Below are 15337 nucleotides of genomic sequence, written 5' to 3' on the forward strand. Positions count from 1 at the left end.
ATCTAAATAATACTGATTTCTAGAAATTGTTTTTATTTTTACTGATTAATTGATAGTATTATGTTCATGAGCAATGTTTACTTTTAAAGCAGAAGCTGAAGCGAAATGTGAATTTACTTGAGAAGCTGGTTATGCAGGAGACATTGTCATGTCTGGTAGTGAACCTCTATCCGGGAAATGAGGGTTATTCGCTTATGCTCAGGGGAAAAAATGGTTCAGGTAATATTTTTGCTCTTTATTTCTAAAAAATACTCAGAACGCTCTATGTTAAAATGTTGCTTATATTTAACTGTTTCACTTCTAACAATTCCTTGTGAAAAACCCAAAACTATATTTGAACAAAAAATTTACATAAAGCTGTGAGGTGCTTGGAAACAGTCTCTACTGGTGCAGCATAAATGAGTAGATAGAAGGTCTTTTTAATAGCCTTCCATTCTCTTATTTCCCCTTAGCTTCCCAAGTTGCTTATCTGCTTGTGTCTTGTTTCAGGTTCTGTCAAATTGTTTCTTTCACTGCTTCCTAAATCTAGGTCTGACTAAAGGCATCTGTGTTTCAGTTTGGTTTTGTCTTTATGCCACTGGTACGGTGATGTGCTATAAGAGCATACAGTATATCAGCTGGAAGCAAACATTTGGTCCCATTGAGCTATTAAAGCATGTTGCCTTTTGGGACAGTAAGAGCAAAATCTCAAGCTCTGGGAACAGAAATGGATATAAAAATCAATACTGTGAAAAAAAATTGCTGATTTGAGTAGGTTTCCACTGGCCCTGTTTTTTTCCTATGGCAAGCTTGTTTTTGATTTCACATTGTTAAAAGTTTGAACGTGAAGGGCAAAAGAAAAGCGATATGTTTTGTTTAAATGCAGATTCTGAGACCATTCGGCTGCCTTATGAGGAAGGAGAGCTGCTTGAATATTTGGATGCAGAGGAACTACCACCTATTTTGGTTGACCTTTTAGAAAAATCTCAGGTTTGGAAGTTTTGTTTTCAAAAAGAATTTATATTTTGTACCCAGATAGACCTTGATTTTTTTTTTTTAATACTTCACATGAGTGATTCCAACCACAAGATGTAAAACACTTGTGCATCTGGAACTGTAGTATTTAATGCCCCAAATAAATATTCTGTCGATATATAGGAAAAAAAATATATTGGGAAGAAAGGGATAGAAGAGAGATTGCTATGGTTAAGGCTGCCAAAAATCTTCAACTCTGTGCTCTAGCAAGGTGTCCTTTGTTCCTTTCTCATTATGAAATATTTGGCCTAGGAATTTCTTAAAACTACATTGCTGACTTATTAAAACCCACTACATTTGAATCTTGTATTTTAGGCAAGTCTAGGTATGTAGTAAAGACCACTGGTTTGACAAAATCAGTCATTTATTCATAGTATCAGTGAATTTTATATGATACATAACAAATGTCTTTGGAGGCAGGGACGGAGGCAGCTTGGTAAATATTTGTTTACAAATTGGTTTTTTTGTTTCAACTAGGTTAATATTTTTCATTGTGGATGTGTCATAGCAGAAATACGTGACTATAGGCAGTCTGGTAACATGAAGTCTCCAACATACCAAAGCAAGCACATTCTTTTGCGTCCTACAATGCAGGTAAGAAGTGTTTCAAGTCATTCCTCAGTGTTACAGTAGTTCCTAGACTGGATATGAACTACTCCTGAACATGTGTTAAGAAATTTTGATTATTTGGTTGAAAGCTAAATTACCATTGTGTCTTCTTCCTTAGACTTTAATTTGTGATGTGCATTCTATAACGAGTGACAACCACAAATGGACACAGGTGAGTTAGCAGTTATTTTAAAACTTTACCGTGAGGTAGTAAATACACAATAAAATAAAACCCATTTACATTATTTGTTTAATAAAATCTGGTAAAATGATTAATTTATTTTTAATTCAAACTGTCAGTGATGTGCATATTGGTGCATTGTACACACTCCAGAGACCTGTCAAATTAATACCATCTTCCCACAGGATGCCGTAGAAGACAATAGGATTTGCTAAAAGTTTTATAGAATCAGACCTTAACTTTTGGTAATGCAGAATGGCAGTACTGTAGTTACTCAAACTAATTTACCTTACTTCATTCATTATCAAAATACAGTCCCAGAATGATAGTTCAAGTCTAATGACACAATTGCTGCTCTAGTGTTATTTTGTTGTTGATACTGTTACAGTAAAGAGAATCCTAAGTAACTATGGCTGTACAGTTATAATTAAATGCTGAATAGTGTGGTGTACTCAGTGTGTTCATCTGTATTTCAGAGCCACAGTCATGCTCAAATCCATTTCAAATTGTAATCTAATGTCCCAGATCATCTTTATGGCAGTGATTCCCAGTCCATCAATATAAATCACTGACAAAATGGTTTTCATTGCCACTAGTATGGTGTTTAAAACAAAGAAAGAAAGAAAACACACAAAAAAAACCCCAACAGAACATGCCCCCTTCTTTTCAGAAAGATTTCTTTTCCTTTTGGAAATCCCACCCAATGCTCTGTAACTCATAACAATGGTTAGTCATACTTAACTGTTGAATATTTTCTGTTGTTGACTATCCGCACAGTTTTTTCAGTTTTCTTTAAGATGATGTGCACATATGCATAGGTATAGTCCACTTAATTAGTGTAAAAGTCTTCATATTTTCACGTTCATTAATAGCTGCGTGTATTACAGGAGGACAAACTCCTACTTGAGAGCCAACTTATTTTGGCTACAGCAGAGCCTTTGTGTCTTGATCCTTCAATAGCAGTGACCTGTACTACAAACAGACTCCTATACAACAAGCAGAAGATGAATACTCGCCCCATGAAACGGTAGGGTTTGAGTACGCAATATTGTACCATCTCAATTAACAGTAGATGCTGTAATGTGCTTGGTTTTGTATAACAAAAGAATGTGCATATATATTACTTTCTTAACATAATATGTTATATTGTGGTTTTGATTTTGTACTTTTTTTGCGTAATTCAGATGTAAGCTGAGTTGGTGATAGCTCAGTAATGTAGAATATATAAATGGATATATTATATATTGGTCTCTGATTTGTTAAAAGCTGTGTCTTAAGTTTATCCCTGAATGAGGAAATCAAGGGAATTATTTATATGCTTGATGTTCAGGCTAAACAGAAGCGTAGGCATATTAGAGTCTTAGGAAACTTAAGTGATGTGGAATGCAATACATTAAATTCACTTTTGTGCATGATTATTCACTTTTTTCAACAAAAGCTTGAAATGCTTCGTTTTTGTTCTACTAAGAGTAGCATTCACTCTGTACTAATAGTCTTTCAGAATTACTGAAGTATATAAAACTAGGTTTACATTGAAATACTATGCTAATGTACAACCAGTGGTAATGTCTAAAAAAAAAAAAGTATAAATAGTGAGATTGATCAAGCTGTCCTTAAAATTAGAGCTGGGTGGTCAACAAACATCCTACTAGAAAAACAGACAAAAGTATTAAATGAATGTCCAGAACAGCATTAATGTACCAATGGTTTTGGCATGAGACAAGGAATGTGTTTCTACTGTATTTATAAATTTATAGTTACATAAGCAATACACAGATCTTTTGACAGAACTGAAATCTATCATAATATACAAATATTTTAAGCTTGGCAATTTTTCAGTTAGTCATTTTGACAGTTATGCATTTCAAAACTAACCCCGTTCTTAGTGATGAAATGCATGGACAGAGTACTAGTATTTTTAAAAAAATACAAAATCAAGACTTCTAGTTGTACTGTGTAATCCAGAATAGCAATTTTAAATTAATATTGCAAACCCTGTCTCTTAATCTCAATATAAGTAGCATTTCCCTGCATATTTTTGTGTTTGTGGACAGGTAGTGGGAAATTCCATTTTGATGGTTTTACAAGCTTTTCTGTTGTTTTACCATAGGTGCTTCAAAAGGTACTCAAGGTCATCTCTGAACAGACAGCAGGACGTAGCTCACTATTCAACTCCACCTCAGCTTAGACTACTTGACTACTTACAGAAAAGAAAGGAGAGGAAAGGAGCCCAGCAGTATGACCTCAAAATTTCTAAAGCTGGAAATGTAAGTCTTCTGAGACATAGATGGGAATACTTCTATTTATTTAAAAAAATTAATATATTAATACTGTTTTTTCATCTTCCAGTGCGTAGACATGTGGAAACAGAACCCTTGCTACTTGACTGCACCTTCTGAAGTGGATGTAGGTCCAATTATTACCATTAATATTTATTAGCAATTGTATTGAATGTTGGGTTGTATGAAGAAGTGACTGAAGAGTATCCAGTATCAAAGAATGACCTTTAAAATAAACCACATCGGAATACATTGCAATTGTAACATGTTAGTTTGGATGAGATAAACAGTGCAAACAGACCTTCAGTATTCAACTGTGGGTTCAATAAGCACATGTCTGTTTGAAGTTGTCAGATAATACAAAAAAATAGAAAAAGAAATGAGGTGAGGAAATTATTTAAAAATTAGTTCTCAGCTTGGTTGCTCTTTTTTGAGGTATTATGAGATGATGGGAAATAATATTTCCAATAGCTTTATTATTTTTTTAATACAGAGAATTCTAGTTACGAATTCTTATGACCATTCTGTGCATTCTTCTCTCAGGGACATTTACATTCTTGGTTTCTGGCACTGCCAAGACACATACTACTAGCATACAGAAGGAACCCAGTAGACCAGACAAGATTGTAGCTTTGGACTTTATAGGGCTGGCAGGAGTGCACATTACACGTGAAGTGATGCTGTAAGCTTGTACAAACCTCCTCTCTCTTGGCCCTTCAATACTGTTCTATCTGATGTAGTTAGTCTTTAGGAGTTACTGGTTTTGTGAAATTTCTCCACGTTGCAGACAAGGATTTCAGTCTGTACTCTTAAGCCATATTTTGCATTTTCATTGTTTAACATAGCAAATACAATGTAACAGAATAAATGTAAAGTTCTGAAGGTTCTCCAGTTTGCCTTTTCTGAATGCGTAATGCAGAGGATGCTGTACAATGTATCAAACTATCCTTATTTGTTTCTTGCACTCACTTTTAAAGGCTATCATATTAGCCACTCCTAAAAACAAGAAGCTCTGCTAGAGTGACTTTGATTCTGGCCCAATATGACTGTTGTTCTTTCTTCTATCTTCATTTTCTTTAAGGTGGAAAAATATGCCAAAGTAGAGAAGTCTATCAAGCCTGATGATTCACAACCAACTGTCTGGCCAGCCCATGTAAGTAGTTGAGAACTTTGGCCAAGCTTCTCTGTTTAGTTTAAATGCCTCTTATTTCAACAAAATCGAAGTGATGTGGGAATATGATTTTCCCTCCGCAATTTAATTAATCTTCCATGTGTTATATAGACACAGAGAGATTACCACAGATACTTGTGACTTCATACAGTGCAGCGTGCATGTGATGAGTTCTGTAGTTTCCTCAGGTTTTCCAGAAATACAAGGAAAAGCAACTTTAATCTCCCAAGCAACATGTGGTGTTGCTGTTTAGTGAAGAAAGCATAAAAAATTAGAGGGAGTAGTACTCCACTCAGAAAATTGCTTTCTTTACTCAGATGCTCAAAGACTGAAGGAGAAGAGCTGTTAAAATCAAAATGCTAAATTTGAAAAGGGATTAAGAAATATTTAATACCTCTTATGAAAAGCTCTTTCTGCAATGTTTAAGTTGAATCTTAAGATTTCTGGCACAAAATATGTGATTTGATAAGTAGTCTTTTAATATAATTAGCCGTAAATAAATTCATCAATTCTTTTTAATTTTGGAGGCAAGATACAATCTTTATTTAACAGCAATGCAATTATTATGATGTCTTTGTTTCATATTGCCAAGAAGTAATACTTTCTCATAGAATTTAATCTTAATTTCCAACATTTTACTCGGAACGTTTGTTAGCATTGTCATAATTCATAAAAACTGTTTCCACATATGTTTACCCAGTCTGCCTTTCCATATCTAACATTGTTTAGGTTTGCAATATTTTTCTGGTTTTAAGACATGATAAAATTTTTATATCCTCTCATCCCTTTAGATAACTTCTCATATCACCTTCATTTTAGATAATGCACCCCTTCTTACAAAGTGTTACTGACCTTTCTTATAGGAGTGTTTCTTACTGCGTTGTGTAAACTGTCATATTTTACTAGCTGTTTCTGTTATCACTTGTTTAAGACTTGTTTAATTTCTTCTGTCTTCTTAGGAAATAAAAGATGATTATGTGTTTGAATGTGAAGTTGGTAATCAGCTTCAAAAAACAAAACTGACCATTTTTCAGTCTCTTGGCAATCCCTTATACTATGGTAAAATTCAGACACTCAAAGGTGATGAGGAAAATGACAACCTATTAACTCCATCACAGTAAGTGACATGATTTTTTTAAACTATGCTGTGATCTGATAGGCAAAGGAAAACAAACATTACTTATCATTTTCAGTCATAATAATACTCCAGAGCTAGAAATCTGATTTAAGTTTTTTTTAAAAAAAATTAAGTTAATGGACCTAAAAATTTTAAAAAACCACAAAACAATGTGTTCAGGCAACCATCATATCATACATGTACTTTTATGTTAAATCTGCACTTTCTTTTACATGAAAGTTATATTATAAAGCAAAAAAACCCACAAACCCAAAAAACCTCCAACCCACTCATTGTGGAGACACTGCGAGATATTTTTAGCGCTCTTTTTCAGTATTACTCATAATTTTAATTGTCAAAATTTGCCTGATGCAGTGAAAACATAACACTCGATTATATTATGTTTACCCTTAGGTATAGAAATTTAGGTTAAATAATTGATGAAGAAAAACATGCGCTCCTAAGAATCTTCCTCACTTTGAATTGGTTTGCATCTGCTGTTGTTGGCTGTGGTTCTACAAAGATTCTGTATTCTTGGCTCTTTTTGTTGTGTGCGCCGTGTACTTTGTGTGGAGGAACCCGTGCAGCACAGTAGACCCTGTACATTTCATTAAGGCAAGGAGCAGTGAGCCTGAGCAAACCTTTTAGTTCTGTTAATAAAAGTTATTTTTGTCTAGTATGTAATCCCTCTTTTCTATTAAAATCTTCTTAATACTCGGGGTGTTTTATCCCTAGACTGAGCTATTTACTGTTTGTTTCCATACTGTTGTGGTTTAATCCCAGCTGCCATTTAAGCCCCACACAGGTGCTTACTCACTCCCATGTCAGAATGCGGAAGAGAATCAGAAGGATAAAAGTGAGAAAACTCATGGGTTGAGATAAATGGGTTATTAAAAACAAATGAGTTGACAGTTTAGTAAGTATAAGCAGAAGCCACACACACAAGCAAAGCAAAACAAGGAATTCATTCACCACTCCCCGTGGGCAGGCTGGCAGGTGTTCAGCCATCTCCAGGAAAGCAGGGCTCCATCATGCATGTTACTTGGGAAGACAAACATTGTAACTCTGAATGTCCTGCCCTTCCTTCTTCCCCCAGCTTTATATGCTGAGCATGATGCTATATGGTATGGAATATCCCTGTGGTCAGCTGAGGCCAGCTGTCCTGGCTGTGTCCCCTCCCAGCTTCTTGTGCACCCCCAGTCCACTCGCTGATGGGGTGGGGTGAGAGGCAGAAAAGGCCTTGACTCTATAAGCACTGCTTGGCAGTAAGGAAAACATCCCTGTGTTACCAACACTGTTTCCGGCTCAAATCCAAAACATAGCCCCCTACCAGCTACTATGGAGAAAATTTACTCTGTCCCAGCCAAAACCAGCACACATGCTTCATACTGATCTGATCTTCCTAGAACAGCAGTGCTAGCTTACAGTTGTCTAAGGCTGAGAATGAAAAGGGTTTATACATGTTAGATACCTGGGGTTTTTTGGAAATCATTGCTCTAGTCCATTATGTTTCAGACATTACCAGTTGAGGTTCACCAAAATTTGGATACCTCCTCATTAGAAAAATTTGTCATATGAAGTGAAAGGTGCAGAAGACATTTTTGTTGTTCTGCTGTAAAATAACGACCTTTTTTTGAGCTAGAGAAACAGAAAAGGTCTGTAGTGTTTACATAGAAAAAACCCCAACCCACTGTAGTAAGTTTGCAAGCCATAAGTATTATGCAGAAGAGAAATGCTTATTTAGGAATTTTGTAAAATCATGAGGAGTAAGAATTTGCGTAGGTGAAATCAAACAGTGAAAACTAAATTTTTATTAAAATATTAAAGGTAGGGCTGTTTGTGACATAACCACAGGACTCTTAGGTTTATTTCAATGTGAGCATATCGGTATGTTGATTTATACATAACTTTTCCCTTGTACTTTGTAAAGTAGCAATTCTGTAGCAGTTACTTCAATTTTTTTGAAAGTATAAAATACAAAATCCATATTCTGCCTTTTGCTTTGTAGGTAACTTACTGTCAAAGGAGACCATATTAGATGATGTAGGTATATTGTATGTATAGTTATGAAGCCAAGTTTGTGTTTCAAGTACTATATAATACCCAGTCCATTAAGAGGATAGGCTAATAATACCCAGTCCATTAAGTGGATAGGCTATCTCGTATTTTCAGCAGGTGTGAAGAAAGAGCAGCACTGACGTTCATTTGAAGTTTTGTAATTAGAAAAACATGTCCTTTTAGTCCAGTTCATGACTGAAAACCTATTACACATTTTACATTTCAGGTTCCTTATTGGTTCGAAGACAGATGCTGAAAGGTAAATTAATATAATATGTACAACCATTTGACTTGATGCCAGATAATGAATTTTGTTCCTTCTAGCTAGTATGACTGTTAATGTTATGGTTATGGAAACAGAAGCAGAACAGAGGAAGAAAATAAGAGGCATTAATCATAACAAAAATGAGGATACAGTCTGCGGTTTCTATATTTAACAAGCAAGGAAGAACAGAGGACAGCAAATATGTGAATACAGCTTGTCCCACTACCTGGATTTCAAGCATATTGTTACAGTTATTTGTACAGTTATTCTTGATTGCATAGGTAACAATAAAATTCTGAGAGCATTTAGAAGTGATTTCATCTTGATATTTTTTATGGTAAATTAGCAATTATGGAAAATGTCCATTTGAACTTTAAGTGTAATTTAGGACTTAAGATGTATACAACTTATTTTTGGTGTGTTGTGCATTACTTGATTCAGCTTTCTAAGAGAAGCAAGTAGCAAAACAGTTTTCCAGTATATTGTAGTTGTAGAATGATAGGAGTAGCAATTCTGGGGAAACTGAGGCAGCAAAATAAGTACTTCTTCAAATATTTGTTAGTGTGCATCACATTAGATACCTGTGTTTCTTTGTGCAAGTGAGCACAGAACCTTTAAAAAGCGATCTGTCAAAGTCACTTGTGGTTTTGCACCTTCATAGGACACCTTGAGGTGATGGGAATGCCATAGCTCTTAACCCACCACCATTCTTCTTCCGTGCCTGGCAGGAAAGAGAGTGCTTGGTTTGGTTAAAAATCAATAATAATGTTCTTTAATAGATAATCTTGGTCAGGGAACTCTTAGCTTGTATTCTCTCCTGCCTCCTTTGTCATGATAGAGACTTGTGCTGTTTGTATAAGCTGAATTTTGGGGGGTTGCTTGGCTGAAAACTAAAAAAAACCCCACAGCAATACAGGGGTCTAGTTCTAACTGGGATTGATATCCTGATCACGTTTGTTACTGGGTTGCACAGATCTTTCTGTCAGAATAAGCAGTTGGTTTTCAGGGACTAGGACAAGAAAAAATGGTAGAGGAGGAAGGAGGGCAGGACCACCTTTTTGAGTACGTGGCATTTTATTACTCAGATTCCACTCTAATTTTAGGGCAGTCTAAAATCTCATTGCTGAAGAAAGTATATTTGCACCTCTTCCTCCGCCCTGTATCTCAGGGCTCTTGCTTATATCTGCATTAGTCATGTAACAGCATATTGAAACAGTGCTATGCCAAAATAAAGAGTACTTCATCGCATTTAGGTGTAAGCTAATGGGAATATTCCAGCAGTTTTTCTTTGAGGTTTAGTCTGCCAGAGTGTAAGTGACAACAGGTCTTCAGCTTGATTTTTGAGTCTGCAGGGTCACTTTGTATATTTAACTCAGGTTTGTGAAATTGTATTCCCTCAACTTAGTTCTCTCAGATCAGTAGAGATGTAGTCTGTGATTTGGTAGAACAGTATTTTAAAATTGTTTGCCTGACATTATGATGCTTTAAATTCCTAGATACATCACTGCTCATTGGCCTCATAGAATAAGACCTGGCTGTCCTGGTGCTCAAAGAAGGGATCACTTTTGCTATGATAACTGGTTCTTGGATGTACATTCAGTGTGGACCTCTTGGTTCATCTCTTGTTCTCGGAGTCCATGTCTGACATAGATCTCAATTTGAAGGGGGGTTGACTGTCCCACAGGGAGCATAAGCGGAAGACAGGGCACTATAAAATAATCTGGATGCCTGTGAAAGGAATGGGATCCCCATTCACTGTTATCCCAAAGAACTGCAATTGCTTTTGGGAAGGGAACTTGTTCTGTCTACTGTTTTGCATAATCCTCTAACAGAATGTTTCTTAAACTGTATTTTGCATTAGAAAAAAAAAAGACAGTGATTGGAAGAAAAGTTAAAACGGAGTAAATCTAAGAAAAGAGCCCAGGAACATAAAGTAGAATGATATGTAGATATATAGGTATATTCTATATATTAGCATCTCTATTATAGATAATAAAATTATATAATTTTTATATAATGTACACTTTACATAATGTACACTTAGTCGTGTAATACCTATTTTATATATATGTAGCATATACAATTGTGTGTTTACATATAGGTATCTACTTTAAAAGTTCCAAGTTGTTGATCATCTTCTGTCCTCATTGTTTGTTTCAGAGTGGTGAACCAGTATCAGGAGTTAGTACAAAATGAAGCTAAATGTCCTGTGAAAATGTTTCATAATTCAGGTGGATCAGTCAATCTTAGTCATCTTTCGCCAGGGAAGGAAGTGGAAGTGAGTTTATCGAGCCATAGATTTCTTTTATTTGCACTTGATTATTGAATTAATAGAACAATTTTTGCTGTTCATGTTTAAAATAACCTAAAAATTTCATTCTGAATGAATTTGTAAATGCTTGATTGTCATAATCATTTACTGTGAATATATTGGGAAAATTAGAAAAAAGCATTTTTGTTTTCACTGTTAAAATACTGTGTCCTTTAGCCATGTCTTTTTTTTTCAGTGCATGATATAGTTAGCTCCAAGGTTTTGTTGTAGCATTTTTCCCTTTTGCCGATGAACCTTTTGCGGAGCAGTATAGTAAATGTAGCTATGTTGAGTTTTATTTAATAGGTCAGTAAACATAGAAAGCAGAGGTAGTACTGAACTTTTTTCCTTTACCTTTAGAAATTATTAAAGCTTTTTTCTCTTTACTTTGATGAGCAAAATTTTCAAAAAAAGCCCAACCCAACACCAAAATCTTTAAAATCCATATGTTTGCATGCACACATCCAGCAGAAATTCCTGCATTCCCAAATTATCATGCCTGTTGGCATAGCCTTGTGTTCTATTTGCTTCTGCCTTCCTTGGTCAGTTTGAGTACTCTAGCAGTGAGCTGATTTTAGGCTCCAACTAGTAAATGATTTTTCTATGATAGGGCTATTTCCTTTACTACATCTTTCCCTAAATACCTGCTTTTAAACGGCAACAGTGTTGCTCTGCAAGAGGTAGTTAGTTCCTGGTATCAGCCAGAAGAGCATGAAGAGGCAGAAAGGAATATGGATGTTTCGGTATGTGTGTGTATATGCATACAGACATATGCATGCACGTATGTGTAAATATATCTGTGTATGTATATTAAAATCATAGAATAACTTAGGATGGGAGGGTACTTCTGTAAGTCATCTTGTCTGGCTGTCCAAGACCCCAGCAAAAGCTGGACCAAGGTTACTCGGGTTACCGTATTTAATGATCTAACCCCCCTTTTGAATGGGGGTTAGATCATTAAATATTTATTTTGAGATTGGAGAAAGCAGATTTTAATGGTACAAGAGAAAATCCTCTGAATTTTCCTCAAAAGATTCTTTTTTATAAGAAAGCAATTAGAAACATGTAGAGGGAGTGTCTCTTATTACCAAGAATCAATGGAAGCTAAGCTTTCTAAAAAGGTTCATTCTGCACAATACTGAATGCTCGGATTTGTGAGCACATGCACATCTAATTTAGACTCCAGCACTGAAATATTCCATTCACTATACAGACAGCCTCATTTTCTAGATTTAACAGTTTGTGGACCCTGTGTGTGTTTAGACACAACTTTCATTTGTGGGATTACCTGCATAGTCTGTGTTGCTTGGTGAAGAGTGGCTGGAAAGCTGCCCAAAGGAAAAGGACCTGGGTGTGCTGGCTGACAGCCGGCTGGACATGAGCCAGCAGTGTGCCCCCGTGGCCAAGAAGGCCAGTAGCATCCTGGCTTGTGTCAGGAACAGTGTGGCCAGAAGGAAAAGGGTGGTGATCATCCCCCTGTACTCAGCACTGGTGAGGCTGCACCTCGAATGCTGGTGTCAGTTTTGGGCCCCTCACTGCAAGACAGACACTGAGGTGCTGGAGCGTGTCCAGGGAAGGGCAACGGGGCTGAGGAAGGGTCTGGAGCACAAGTCTGATGAGGAGCGGCTGAGGGAACTGGGGCTGTTTAACCTGGAGAAAAGAAGGCTCAGGGCGGGGACCTTATTGTTCTCTACAGCTGCCTGGAAGGAGGGTGTGGGCAGGTGGGGGTCGGTCTCTTCTCCCAGATATCTGCAACAGGAAAAGAGAAAATGGCCTCGAGTTGTGCCATGGGAAGTTTAGATTGGATATTAGGAAAAATTTCTTCATTGAAAAGGACTGTCAAGCATTGGAACAGGCTGTCTGGGGAGGTGGTGGACTCTCCATCCCTGAAGGTGTTTAAAAATAAACACAGAGATGCAGTGCTTAGGGACATGGTTTAGTGATGGACTTGGCAGTCTTGGGTTAATGGTTGGAATTCAGGCTCTCAAAGGTCTTTTCCAACCTAAATGATTCTGTAACAGTAAAAGTGTTTCACCGTTGAGTCTTTTGACCCTGTCAAGTATTGGAATTATGCATGTAGAGTCTGCTGTGAGTGACTCAGAAGTATGGAATTGATTAGCTAAGGTTAATTTATGTTCAAAAAACCTGATGAGTAGGTTATAAAGAACAAGCAAAACCGAAGCACCTTTCCTGTAAAAAGATTAATGAAGTTCTGATCTCACTGAAGTCAATAGGAAAGTGTGTATTGATTTCTGCATATTCAGGGTTTTCTTGCATGTTTTTAAATTCCTACTCCCAGAATCAGGAAATCTGATCCTGTTTTCTAAATCCAATGGAAATGGCAAATATATACAGGTGGTAAATGAATAAAATGATGTGATTGTTCAAGTAGGACCAAATTGTCCTCTTATTTAAAGTGCATCTATCACTTGCATTTCTGAAAATTACTAAGAAGGAAGTCCGAACTGAAAAGTGAAACTCCTTAAATTATGTTTTACCAGCACTATTGAGCTGCTTCTTGATGGTAAGCGTTTTATCTGAATAGTTGGTTATGAATTACGTTTTAAAAATAATCTGAAATGTTTGAGGGGAATGTTGTCATGGTTTGAGAAGTCTAATGCAAATTAATTGAATTTTCTGTCAAATATGTGAAAGCTCGCATTATTGCTCTGGTAGTGTTAATTTCTCTTTCCTCCTAGCAGCCAGAAAGTATATCAGGCTCTGTTCAGTCTTCAGTATTGGGGAAAGGTGTAAAACACCGACCTCCTCCCATCAAATTACCTTCAAGTTCAGGAAGTAGCTCTTCAGGTAATTGTTCGACTCTGGTGTCTCCTTTTTATGTGTTCTGCCTGTTGTAAAATGACATGATATCCCTTTAGTAAAGATTTAATAAAAAAAAAAAAAGGCAAAACAGTATCTTATCTGTGAAAAGAACATTTTTTTTTTTTTATTGTTCACAAAACAGTATCCAAACAAATATTCAGGTTAACATGTACTCACAGGAGAGTAATATATTTTAATTATGCTTTTTCAGGTAGTATTTTTAGTCCACAACAGTCAAGTGGCCATCTAAAATCCCCAACTCCTCCTCCTCCTTCTAAGCCTCCTGGTCTTTCTCGGAAGCAATCTATGGATCTTAATCAAGTTAGCATGCTCTCTCCAGCTGCCATGTCTCCTGCGAGCTCTTCACAAAGTGAGTCACGACCTAAATTCTCCATTAAATCTTAGGCTTTTGCATAAATGCTTCCTGAGATAAACTTCTTAACCTGTGGAATGATGAAACTTAAGTGTACAGTGTACCCTAAATTGTATAAGTTGTGCAGCTGTAGGCAGGTCTCTTGTTCACTGTATGTATTTTATGTTTATTGTAACTGTGTTCGTTTTTTCTGTATATATGTATGCACCCTCTGTGTATACGTTTTAATACATTTTATGCAATTAGTATGATCTCATTTATGAAAGGCTGGTAGATGATGTGATGAGATAAAATTCCAAAGTGTAGATTTTTTTTTTCCTCTAGTGTAAAAACAGTATGTTAGATCAGTTTGCCTTTACATAATTTAAGCATCTGGTTTTTTAAATGTTATAGGAGCTGGTGCAGTTGTATCTCTATGTATGTATATAATCTGATCAGTTCCAAGGTGGTGATACAATAAACGATAAGATGATTTTTTAAAAACACTCCTACACTGTTTTACAAATCATTGCTGATTGCAAGTGTGGTGGTGATGGTGATGACGATAGCACCATATTGTCAGGTGTTAAAATGCAAATTTCAATAAGAAGTGACATCCTAGTTCAAGTATTTTCATTAACACTGACAGGATCATTGTAATCATAGCTATAGATCATAAACATTTTTTAAAATATGTATGCGTCTTGAGACATTTTGTGAACAGATTTGTACAAAGAGAAATGATAGCTGAAGCTTTTCAGGTTTTTTATGAATAATTGTATACTGCGCATTCCAGTATCCTGCACAGTATTATAATATGCTTTTTGCATTAAATAATTTAAAATCTGGATAGCTCAAAAGGTGTAACTTTTTCTGCCTTCTTGTTTTGCACAAAGAAAAAAAGAAAACTTAGAGAAGTTTTCTTCTAACATTTTCTCTGGTTTTATGTTAGTGCTATGAATTGTGTAAATCTGATGCACACAATTGTTATTTTAAGGCTCTGGTCACAACAGCTGGACATTCACATGTATTCCCTTTCTTTCTGCAGGACATGAAAGCTAAAAAACAAAAATCCACCTCAAGCTTTTTGGGGTTTTGTTTTTTATTGATAAACTGTGCTTACTGCATCCACAACAAATATAGCTATACATGCTACA

General features: G+C 36.0%; 1 protein-coding gene across 13 annotated transcripts in view; it reads left to right on the plus strand.

Annotated features, from left to right (window-relative positions):
• SUPT20H (SPT20 homolog, SAGA complex component) overlaps nt 1–15337 on the plus strand; it is a 37496-nt gene that overhangs the window by 11810 nt on the left and 10349 nt on the right. For 7 of the 13 annotated variants that reach the window (XM_055802924.1, XM_055802928.1, XM_055802930.1 and 4 more), the window contains exons 6-18: nt 90–219; nt 866–969; nt 1492–1608; nt 1742–1795; nt 2692–2831; nt 3915–4071; nt 4154–4210; nt 5165–5236; nt 6214–6371; nt 8656–8688; nt 10855–10972; nt 13705–13813; nt 14040–14198. In XM_055802924.1, coding sequence (XP_055658899.1) covers nt 90–219; nt 866–969; nt 1492–1608; nt 1742–1795; nt 2692–2831; nt 3915–4071; nt 4154–4210; nt 5165–5236; nt 6214–6371; nt 8656–8688; nt 10855–10972; nt 13705–13813; nt 14040–14198 — 1408 coding nt within the window. The remainder of the gene's footprint in view (nt 1–89; nt 220–865; nt 970–1491; nt 1609–1741; nt 1796–2691; nt 2832–3914; nt 4072–4153; nt 4211–5164; nt 5237–6213; nt 6372–8655; nt 8689–10854; nt 10973–13704; nt 13814–14039; nt 14199–15337) is intronic. The other 6 variants (XM_055802927.1, XM_055802934.1, XM_055802936.1 and 3 more) reach the window with 3 other exon arrangements.

Source organism: Falco peregrinus, chromosome 4 (assembly GCF_023634155.1).
Source record: "Falco peregrinus isolate bFalPer1 chromosome 4, bFalPer1.pri, whole genome shotgun sequence".
NCBI lineage: Eukaryota > Metazoa > Chordata > Aves > Falconiformes > Falconidae > Falco > Falco peregrinus.